Below are 11,652 nucleotides of genomic sequence, written 5' to 3'. Positions count from 1 at the left end.
AGTTGGAAGGGACCCATAAGGATCAAGTCCAACTCCTGGCTCCGCACAGGACCACCAAAAAGCCAGACCATATAACTGAACTAGATGTATAGAACTTGGTGAAAGAAAGCATGCATACCAAATATGGCAGTTGTGAACTCGACTTTAAAAGACAACCTCTAAAATGATGTATAAAATATGTTTGTAGCTTCAAGGCAATGCATCAAGACTGCAGCAGCCATATTCATGTCTTTTATGTGAGAATAAGATAGGAAATGTGCTTATATGTAGCATCATACTAAAAATAAAAATACCTGTAAACATTTGGGAAAATATAAATACCAAGAAATATTTTACATAGTAAATCCTAAGCACCTGCTGAAATTCGGATGGTGTGGTTGATGGGCAGGAGGAAGGAGAGCTATTAGTGTTTGAGAGCCTTCAGAGAAGTGAATTTGTAGTGGCTGTAGATGTCACATAAGTTGGACTGTTAGTGCCACCTATAGTTGGTCTGCCTGACACTTTTCACTTTAAGATCTTGCTTTCAGTGGATTATGGGTCTGCTCTGCTCACCTTCTTAAGAAGGTACTGGTGGAGATGAGCTCTGGTTCGTGCTAAGCTTAACAGTGCTGCTGGATAGACACAACTCCCAGTGCAATGGAGATACTCTTAATTTTGGTAGCTGCTTGAAGCACAGATAACTGGAATGCTCAGCAACTTGCATAGTTCTAGCACAGGACAGAAGTCAAACCTCAAACATGAATGTAACTGAGGAGGCAGCTGCAAAGACTTTGTAATCCAAAACCCAAGAGAAAGAAATGGCAATATAGCAGGGCATGGGTCTGCAAACCCCTGTCTCAGTATTTATCCTCTTTGATCCACTTCTTTAAACTGATTCAGATACTTTGGCCCTTCAGTCTGCCATGCCCAATGTCACGTTAGTGTTTCCAGCATCAATGATTTGTGAGCCTACTTACAGCAGGTAAGAAGCTGCAGCTGCGGGCAGTGCAATGGGAACGAATAAACCCTTGCCTTTTAGCAGTGAAGGGATACTTCTTTGCATGCTCATTTTATACAGAGAGGTCAGCTTAATAAAGTTTGTGTTAGGTTTTTGGGTTGAATTTTTTGAGTGACAGATTGGTGTTCCTGTTTTTCCATTCAAAAAGTGCTTTCAGTGCAGGCAATTCGATGAATTCAGTTGATCTCTGCTCCTGAGCTGCAGTACACTACTCTGCTCAGTTTAAAAAAATTATAATTAAAAATGTCCTGTGTTCAAATCTGAACATGCTGTTTGATCGTCTGGCTTGGAAAGGCCATTAAAGATTATTTTAGCCTGCTGTGCCTAAGCAGTCAGAAAGAAATACCTCCCCTCTCATTACTGTGATTTACCTGGAATAACCTCTGTGTGCCAGGGCTGAAGGCTGTCAGGAGGCCAGCACACGTATGTGTGTTCTCTGACAGCCTGTTCTCTAGTGCACTATGGAGAGACAGCCCTAAATGGTGGCAAATGCCACGGCCTCACCTCCTGCTGGAACTGGGGGCGGTCACAGTCAGAGCTCCATGTGTATGAGGCACCCACACTTGCAGGGCATGCTGGACTGAGCGTTCTCCCTTTGTGTCAGTTTGAGACTGACGGAAGTGAGAAGCTTTTGGTGTCAGTGTCACCAGATTGTCTTTTTTTTTTTTGTCTTTTAAGTGTTGCTGAGCTTAGGAGTCTCCCACTGCTTGTGTTGCTTCCCTGTTTAACTCAGTTGCTATCAGTCCTTTCAGGGCAGAGCGGCTGCTTCTGTCAGACACCTTCCCAAGCCCTTCAAGGCCCAGCTGAAGGCCACACTGAGCTGTTGGTGGGCAGCGAGGCACTGCCTCTCCCACTGCCCCCCACGCTGCTGTGAAAGAACCCGGCCCTCGCTGCACAGAGAGCCCTCTCCCAAAGCAGGGTGGATTTAAGCCATTGCTGTGGCTTCTTGAACTGAGGGATCAGCAGGGACCATGGATAGCATTCGGCTGTCAGGACTCAGCCGAGTGTACAACTCTGAGGGATGAGCGTCCATGTCCCTAAGGGGTTTGACTTGTCCTCTGTCATCCATGGAGGTCGACATATCTGTCCCTTGGGTTTTCTTGTCTCTACCTTCTGAAATCTCTAAGGGATGTTTTCCTTTCAATAGCTGAGAGCATATTCAGTGAGAATAAGGCTGTTGGATTATCACCTTCATTGGGAGGGTTGGGATTGTTACACTGCACAACACACTGAAGTCTGGGAAAAAGAATAAAGTGGAGCTTTCAAAGCCGTATTTCCTACATGGTTCCTCATCCATCAGCCATACCAAGTGGTACTGCAATTTATGAGAAGAGAGCAGTATCTCTTCATCATCAGGTTGCTATTTGAGTATTGCGTGCTGCCAGTCAGGCTGGAGCAGGTGCAGAGCTGGCCTCATGGTGCTTGTGTATGTTTAGTGAATGTAGCTGACCACTCTGGTGCCATTTCATCATATTTCATCTGTGTTAACAGTGGGAGGCAAGTACCACTTCTAAATGCACAAGCACTGTCTTTTAAGTGAATTTAATGCAGCACAAGCTCATTTGCAATTGCAAATGGTAAGGCTGCATTCTTCTCCTTATTCCAAATGCCTGAAAATCTCATTAATGTTAATGGATGGAGAGGAAGTGCTTAGCCTATTGATGTTGGAATGAAATCAGGAGCAAAGCACAGCTCCACAAGGACTCATCCATAGATTAGGGGCAAAAGCAGCCATTAGATTATCAAGTCTGACCTATCTAACACAGGTCGTGGGATCTCATCCACTTAATTCTGTGTTTATCCCAAGACCAGCAAGGACAGTGCATTAACATATTGTAATGTAACGGTATCTACAGGCTTCGCTTGTTTTTACACTGAAACCAGAGGCAAACAGTAGTACAGTGCTATATGATGATGACAGATAATCTACGGAGGAGAGAGATTTGGGCATTTTATCTGTCTGTAGAGAATTTGTAAGTCTCTATGTTCGCCTAGGATTTTGTTTAGTGCTTTGTAAATTATTCCCTGATAACAAACCAGTGCAGAGCTGACCGCTCGTTCCGTATCTCTTTGAGGATAGCACAGATTGAAATAGTGATTTATTTATTTTTTTTTTTTCCTAATGAAAGGGGGATTTTCTCCAAAAATCTGTGTGGTCCATGACAACTGCTTTCTAACATCTTACTTTGGAAACTCCTGAGCAGTCATTTCCCTAGGAAACGTGAAGTGTGTTTCACACTGGTCTTCTCTCTTGGACTCCAACACAAAACTGCCCTTGAAATGCACCTGGAAAGCGTTCAGGGGGTTACCACACACGCACAAAAGCTGAGCCAAGCTGAATGAAGGACTCACTGGGCTACTGCATGTTTTAACCATTAGCCAACATTTTGCTGAACAAGGGACTAAAGAGATGAGATGTGGAAGGTCTCAAGGAATCCAAGAAAAGTGGTGCTTGGCAGTGTGCAAAATATAGAGGTCCCAGGCTAGACACGTATGTGCTGGCCTGAAGGAAAAATCCTGCTGTTCAAATGTGAGGTGCCTTTGGTGTGTCCTGTCCCTCAAGAACATCCCTCTGCAGCACGGAGAGACGAGTGTTGTCTACTGAAGTGTTGAAAAGTTTTCGTTGCCCTTGGGTGGATGAAGTATAGGCTTTTAGGGTTTGCCCATAAAAGTAGCCGTTCTATCTTCTTTCCTTCCAAAGCTCAGATGTCTTACATTTGGCTTCGGTCCATTTTTCTGTCACTAAGGTGTTTTCGGGGATCTTGTTGTGAGCTGTTTTTTGCCTCTAAACTGCATTATGAACCTGTTTGTTGACCTTTTTCCTTAAATTGGGGCTACTGATATTGAAAGCAGAGATGAGGCCCCAAGCTTGTGCAGAGCCACTTGCCCAGGGGAGGGGAAGGCTTAATACTTGCTCAGAGGCCAACCCCTGCCCCCAGCAGATGCACTGCCTCAGCTGCTTCACTGTAGGATCCTGTGATTCATGTTGACCTGCTTAGAAGGCATTAGATGAATATATTTGAAAGAGTCAGTGTTCAAGAAGTCATCTCACACCTTTTGCCTATCAGACTGGAAGGTCAGTACTTGCGTTAATACTTGGCTTTGAGGCTAAACTAATTACTGTGCATAAGGCTTTTTGAAATCCATAGGTAAGCAGCATTAAGTAAACGTAAATGCCATTACCAAAACCTTTCTCCTGCTGCTGTGATAAAATTCATTCAGAATATGTAAAAAGGCATTTATAGCAGTGAGGGCAATCTGCACAGCAAAACATGGGCCCACGCTGGGACACCTCAGGTAGCTCTGAATAACCAAAGGTAGGAGCTCCGTGTCAGCGTTGTCCTTTGCCTGGGCTAACAGTCCTTGTTTCCCAGGGGGTTCATTACAGCAGAAAATCATGCTGTACAGAGTGTGGTAGCTGGTGGCTGCTGTGCAGCAGCCCAGTGGGCCCTGTGGGCTCCCCTGAAGACAGATTACAGCCTCTCCAAAGCATCCAGTAGCAATAATAGTAGAAAATTAGGGAGCTATTAACAAAATAATAAAGGGCTGTGGGTGAAGATAGTGCAGCGTGTGTTAGGAGGCCATGTGCTCTTTCTTTCTGTCAGTCTGACTTTAGCAGAGAGGCAGATTTATGGCTAATACTCTCCCTGCTCTTCAGGAAATGCTGTCTGTGTGAATGTTCCCCTTAGGGACCAGCAGGAGTCTCCATTGGCTTCATATCTTTTGCCAAGGTCATAGCCAACAGACAAGCTGAGATTATTAATTCTCCAGAATAAAAGAAATCAGCAACAAAACCATACACAGTTTTCATTTCGACAAACTTTCCAGATGTGGTGTACTCCAACTCCATCCCAGCTGCAGGAAGCGAGGCAGGGGATGCTTGCTGTAGCAGGAGGAGGGATTGTGGACTGGGGATTGGTTTTTCAGGGCTCAGGAAAGCGGTAATGACATCTTAGGCTGCGAGTTTTGTGTAAATACATGTGCCACCAGGATGTGTAAGCGCCTGTGCTCCTTTGCATTGGCTTCAAAGCAAAACCCTGAACAATGTGAACAGCACTTAAGCAGCTCTTGTCAAGAAATTTGGAGGCAAAAAAGGCTATCTTCTCGTCTAGGAACATTTCTACTCAGCCTCATAGTGAATTCTTTTAAGTTTCTACAGGCATGAATCTACTTTTTTCTGAATTGTATAGTAAGTAAAAAGGTAGTAAACTTCCAGCCTACTTGACTTACTGGTTCATATGCTTTCCTTGCAGTTGTCCAACACAGCCATTCTCCATCAGATTAGACGAGACCAAGTGACAGACACGTGCCGAGCAAACAGTGTCTTGAGCAGGAAGCGCCGTGTACTGACACCCAATGATCTCAAACACCTGGTGGTGGATGAAGATCATGAAATGATCTATTGCTACGTCCCTAAAGTGGCCTGCACAAACTGGAAGAGAGTCATGATGGTTTTGACGGGAAGAGGCAAATACAGCGATCCAATGGAAATCCCGGCCAACGAAGCGCACGTGTCTTCAAACCTGAAGACCCTCAACCAGTACAGCATCCCAGAGATCAACCACCGCTTGAAAAACTACATGAAGTTCCTCTTTGTTCGTGAGCCTTTTGAGAGACTGGTGTCAGCCTACAGGAACAAGTTCACCCAGAAGTACAACACTTCCTTCCACAAACGCTACGGCACCAAAATCGTGAGGCGCCAGAGGAAGAACGCGACCCAGGAAGCTCTGCGTAAAGGCGACGATGTGAAATTTGAAGAGTTTGTGGCCTATCTCATCGACCCGCACACCCAAAGAGAAGAGCCCTTCAACGAGCACTGGCAGACTGTGTACTCTCTCTGCCACCCTTGCCACATTCACTATGACCTCATAGGAAAATACGAAACGCTCGAAGAGGATTCGAATTACATTCTCCAGCTTGCAGGAGTCGGCAACTACCTGAAGTTCCCCACCTATGCAAAGTCAACGAGAACTACTGATGAAATGACCACAGAGTTCTTCCAGAACATCAGCTCGGAGCACCAAACGCAGCTGTATGAAGTCTACAAACTTGATTTTTTAATGTTCAATTACTCAGTGCCAAGCTACCTGAAATTGGAATGAGGGATGGGTTGGGGGGAGAGAGGGGAGAGAAAGCCTGATTTATTTAAGATTTTTATTTGTCATAATAAATATGGAGAGTGGGTTATTTTGTAAATTAATAATTTTTTTTTTGAATGATGCTGCGAGCAGCACAGTCAAAATTATTTAAATCAACTGTAAGAAAGGACAGCTCTCTTTGCAGGGTAACAGGATTGTGACGATCTAGCCGTAGAAATGAATAATACTGCTGTTGAAAAAAACATTAATTGTGTTCTGGTGAATTTCATTGATCTTGCGTTCCTCAAATTCTAATTAATATTATTTATACTTATTTAAAACATGGTCTCTTGGGAGGTTTTACTGTAGCAACAGAGGTAAGATAACATTAGGACAAAAGCAATTTGGTTTTACTCTTTTTTCTGTTGAGCTTTTCTCTGGATAGTAATATTCTTCCGTTAGTCTTTCATGCAGGTAAATATAGGAGTGGTTCTTGATACCACACACCTTGAGAATAATGATGGAAATAATTACTTTAGAAAGTGATACTGCACTTAAACGTACTATAAAACTGTCTTTCTATCCCTGAAAGGGAAAAATAAAACCAATTTTCATAGATACATGATCTCTAAACTGATCTCTAAACCCCCTATTGCAAGAAAGGTGAATGTAGTCCTTAGGAAGAGAAACTATGAACTTAAAAAAAAAAAATCTTGACTTAATCATTTTATCAAGAATATGATGTGTCCCATTGTCTCATAATTGGATGGCTGCCCACCCAAATGAATGCGGATTTGCAGATGGCTCCATCTGAAAAATTGTCACTTTGAATGTGATCGTGAAGATATTTGAATGCCCAAAGCAACTGATGTTCACTTAAGTCATATCCAAGATGGGGGATTTAGGGAGCTCCAGCCTCTAGAAGTCGTGTCTCCTCCTTGATCTTAAGATGGGCAACCAGAATGGGCTAATGTGCTCAGGAACCACCAATCATGATATGTTGCTAGAAAGAATGTTAGCATGTTATTTAAAAAATCAGAAAGTCACCTTTGTGTTGATCTCTAAGCAGGGCAGTAAAATAGGTCCCAAGCTTCCGATATGCTGGTTTCATGGCTTTTTCCTATGGGGATCAGGGGAATCTTCTTTTTTCAGTTGTCAGTGAATACAACAGAGATGAATTGACAGGAGTGTTTCTAGTTTCCCGTCAGTCAGTATTTCATCTAAATCAGGTCTAGTGTTAGAACATGGCCTTCTTATCTAAGGTGAACATCTCTGTGGTGGTTATTTCGCTTGCTTTAATGCAATGCCAGTGAGATGTGTGGCCATGAAGGCAATAGGAGCAGGGCTGGGATCTGGTTTGGAGCCAACAACAGGTGTTTGGAGCAGGAAGGAGAGGCTTTCTTCCAGTGACATGGGCCAGCAGCTCGCTGCTTGGTCCTCAGGGCTGCAGCCTTTGTCCACGCCACCAGGCAAAATACAGATCTCCAAAAGACAAGGGGCAGGTTTGATTTTGCAAGGCTTTGTTCGCATGGGGTTTTGTTCAGGGAACAAAAGAGAAGCGACTGGCACAGGCTTTAGTCGAGACATTTATGGGAATCTAAAATCTGTTCTAAGGTTGTTTGTTACAGTGGGGGTTTGCACTGTCTGCACGTCTGTCTTCTTTAATCAAACCCAACACTTCCAAAAAGAAAAGCAGATTTAGGTAAACTCAGCTGGAGCCAGAGCCTGGCAGGCGCAGTACACAGCAACTGATGATGGCTGCTGAGTTACACAGCCCCCAGGACACCACGTGGTTAAAGAAGTGACACAAGTCTGTCTGATTTTGCAAAAACAAGTCACTGAGTGGATCTCAGTGATGAATGAATGAACACAGCAAACAGCAGCTGAACTCCTTTTGCAATTGTGCTTGCTCTTACCCAGGCTTCGGGCCATGTTTATCATGCCCTCCAAAAGAATCTCTCACCTACCCTGCAGCAGACAGTTTTTGTAGCCCGGCTCCTGTTTATAACTCCATTATTACAAACGCCCGGCGGAGCACTGGCTGCTGGATCCGACAGCTCTGAATTCCTGAGCGCTTTTTGATCGCTTTATTTGATCAAGTGCTGCTTGATGAGCAGCGCTTTACTTGAAAGCAGTTTTGTCTCATTTCGAGTACGTGGAGCTGTTGCAAGTGCCTATCTCAGTGTGCCCCGTCTTTCTTTTGGCTGTAGTTCAGTGGGTATATGTTTGTTAAAAAAATAATACATCTGTACGAGGGTAGATTCTCCTTCCCCCACCCCCCAGTATATCCTGCAAGCAGTTTGTGTGCTTGTTTGGCGTTGTACCCATGGCCGTGAATAATTTTGTCTAATTTTCTTAGTTGTCAGCTACTCCATTTCAACAGAATATGATTTCAATTTTTTCATTTAGGAAAGAAGTTACTTTAGAAAGTAAATGTGTTATAAGCAGGAAGCGCTGTCCCCCTTATCATACTTACTTAGCTCTCAGCACCACGTTTTTATCTGTTTTTAAATATTCTCTTTAGCATTCACTGCTTTGGAGACACAGAGAAAACAACCCCATCTGGCAGCTCTGAAATTTGCAGAATCTTGCAGTGGAGAGGCCTGCTCAGGAGCTCTGAGGGCTGCTGCTGTTGGAGCAGGCCATGGTCACCCCGCAGAGCCCTCTGCTGGGTTCTGGGCCCTGAAATGACCACTGCTTGGCCAGGAGAGGTACTTGAAAACCTCATGCTTTCTGAAAACCCCAATCCCAAACCGCTACAGTCTGTCGATGTAACATGGTAGATCTGTTTTGGGGTGCTTTGAGTTGGAGATTCCTGTTTAGATGAAGAGCTGGCGCGCTGGGTATGACCACATCCTGCCTGCTGAACACAAAGCCCTCAGCAGGTCCAAGGAGGATCACAAATGTTAACAAATTTAGCTTGGGTAGGTTTTTTTCAGACTACTGGGTGTGCTGTTCTGACTGAGCCAAAAACAATCTCTTTCCCCTGCCCCCACGTAGGAGGAAGCTCAGGGCTGTACCTCCTTGTCACAGTGAGATGGCGGCCACCTCCTACAGAGAGAAACCTGGCACTGGACTGCTTTCACCCCCTATGTTCACTGGGTCTCCCAGATGGAGGAGCAGAGGGTCTGATCTGCTCCTGAGTGCCACCTCCTTATGGAGCTCAGTTTTGCTGTGGTCACAGCTGGTCCCAGGAGATAAGCAGGCAAAATTCAAACCACAGATGTGTGCAGGAGGTCTCGAGGACCAGCTAGGGAGATGCTGTTTTGGAAGGAGGTACTGCCCAGGGAAATGGTGGAGTCACCATCCCTGGAGGTACTCAGGAACCGTGTGGATGTGGCACTGAGGGACCTGGTCAGTGGGCCTGGTGAGTGTGGGTTGGTGGTTGGATTAGGTGATCTTAGAGGCCTTTTCCAACCTTAACGATTCTATGATTCTGTGATCAGTTGCGGTCAAGTAGTGGTGAACAAAGAGAGGAACCAGCAGGGACGGTCCCACTTCTGCCACCAGCTCCGTCAGAGCCTGGGCCAAGGAGCAGCCATCCCACAGCCCCTTTCCTGGCACCGCTCACCCCAAACACCTTAACCTGGAGCCCACCTGAGTTCAGCCCATCCAAACACAGCGGTGGCTCCAGGACATGGGGTCCCATCAACCTGACCCCTTCCATCCTTCAGCCTCTTCATATACCATGCCCATTGTCACAGAAACTTGCAAACTGCCTGAACCACGCGCTGCATAAGACAAGTGAACTAATTCACGAGCTGAAGTGCTTTTAGAAATTAACCCCAGATGTCTTAGGGTTTCACTGTAGTCTGCTGCACTTTTCAGGTACAAAAAGGGACTGTCCTTACTATTACTCTTGTTACAGAGAGTGTTATTTTCTTACATGCATGCACAATACAATGTGTACGAATAATTTAACATCAATGTGGGGTTGGATTTTTTTTTTTTTTTACCTATTTGTATGCAGTAGAAGGCTTGTTGTAGAAAAGTATCTCCTCATACCTAAATATACTGTTAATAAAGAAAAAAGCTAAATTATACATTGCCAACACAAGTGTGAACTGCTCATGAATCTTTCCTTAAAAAGCCATTCAAGCCTGATTATTTTTCTAAGTAACTTCAATTAAATTGAAGAAAGAAAATTTCTCTCTGTGTGATTTATTTCTGACTCGCGCTCTCAGAGCTGGGATTTTGTTCATAAGTCTTTGCTTTCTTACAATGGATTATTGTGGTAGGACCAGCAGAAGACTCAAAATTGTCTACTGCTTTGGAGCAGGAAAGCTAATATCATCCACTGGCATCCCTTCCTCCCCAAGTTCCTAGCCAACAAAGATGAGGGCTGTTGATTTGAGACAGCAGCATGCAGTCTTGAACACAAACTTGTGTGAGGAAATCAGAACCATTAAGTATTTAGGAAAAGCCAACATTAAGGAAAAGCTGCTCACTGTGAGGCTTTGTTGTTGGAAGAGCACTTGCCTGCTGCTCAAGGTCACCAAAACTAGGCTGGGTCTGACAAGCCAAGGTGCCTTCAGGGACAGAGAGCTCACGGCTTCCCTTGGTGCTCTGATGTACTATCTGCCCAGCAAAAATGTTTTCCAAGTCACTATGAGACTCAGCCTTCAATTTGCATCCATTCTGTATCAGTAGTAGAAGTCCCCATCATTAGATTCCCAGTTCACCATACCACTACCAAATTAAACAGGCCAGATACTTACCCTTCCCTTTGTAGGTTATATGCCTTACTCCTCTGAATATCATAGCCCATCACTACACCCTCTCCAGCAACTCAGCATACCCCTTGAATTAGGACAGCCTTAAAACCAGATGCCATATTCGGGGTGCAGCACAGCCCATGGCAAACAGATCTGCAGGCTCTGCACTTCATAGGATGCACCATGAGCTTTGTTATTCACAATGGGGGCAGAGCGTTAAACAGAAAATATGAAATCTGCTGAGTAGGTGCCATGGCACACAATGTGCACCGTCCATCTTCAGAGACCAAAACCATTTCCACCACTAAAGTTGCCCACACACCTTAAGTAACAAGCAGATGTGGAGCCTGGCTTCCTGAGCACACAGCCTTTTGAGTACAACCACCTTCACACTGCCAAACACCACTCATTTGTTTCCTCTGTGGTTTTGATCCAAGGGAGGTCATTAAGGAGGTCTCAAACTAAGCGAATGCTCAGCCTGGCTCAGCCACCGTGCTGACTGCTCTGCCTCCCCCAGCAATTTGGCAGCGATCACACATGCTTCAAAGCAACCCAACCCTGTTCTGTCAGTGCATGGGGCTAAGGAAGCTGCCACCATCCACAGCCTCTGCAATACCCACATCACAGGGATGGATGCCTGCTGCTGCCCCAGGACAGCAGAGCTGGCACAGGGGTGACCATGGAGCCTGGAGGGATGCAAGGAGACAGCCACATCCTGCTCAACCCCTGCAGTTAGACTGGGTGCTGCGTGGGCATGAGCTCTGCAATCACTTCCGAACATTTCATCTGGATGAAAAAGCATTTCCTTTAATTCTACTGTAATTTTAAAACTAAAATCTGGGAAACAAGGAGGAAAAGAGAA

The 11,652-nt window shown here is 44.9% G+C and overlaps 1 protein-coding gene across 1 annotated transcript; it reads left to right on the top strand.

Moving 5' to 3' along the window:
* The first annotated feature begins 5,220 nt into the window (after window positions 1–5,220).
* Window positions 5,221–6,698, top strand: CHST11 (carbohydrate sulfotransferase 11). The gene has a single exon (XM_010712390.3). The coding sequence runs from the start codon at window positions 5,236–5,238 to the stop codon at window positions 6,097–6,099; it is 864 nt and encodes a 287-aa protein (XP_010710692.1). The 5' UTR covers window positions 5,221–5,235; the 3' UTR covers window positions 6,100–6,698.
* Window positions 6,699–11,652: the final 4,954 nt, after the last annotated feature.

The sequence above is a fragment of the Meleagris gallopavo genome, chromosome 1, assembly GCF_000146605.3.
Source record: "Meleagris gallopavo isolate NT-WF06-2002-E0010 breed Aviagen turkey brand Nicholas breeding stock chromosome 1, Turkey_5.1, whole genome shotgun sequence".
Classification (NCBI taxonomy): domain Eukaryota; kingdom Metazoa; phylum Chordata; class Aves; order Galliformes; family Phasianidae; genus Meleagris; species Meleagris gallopavo.
This window is presented reverse-complemented; position numbering and strand designations above follow the sequence as displayed.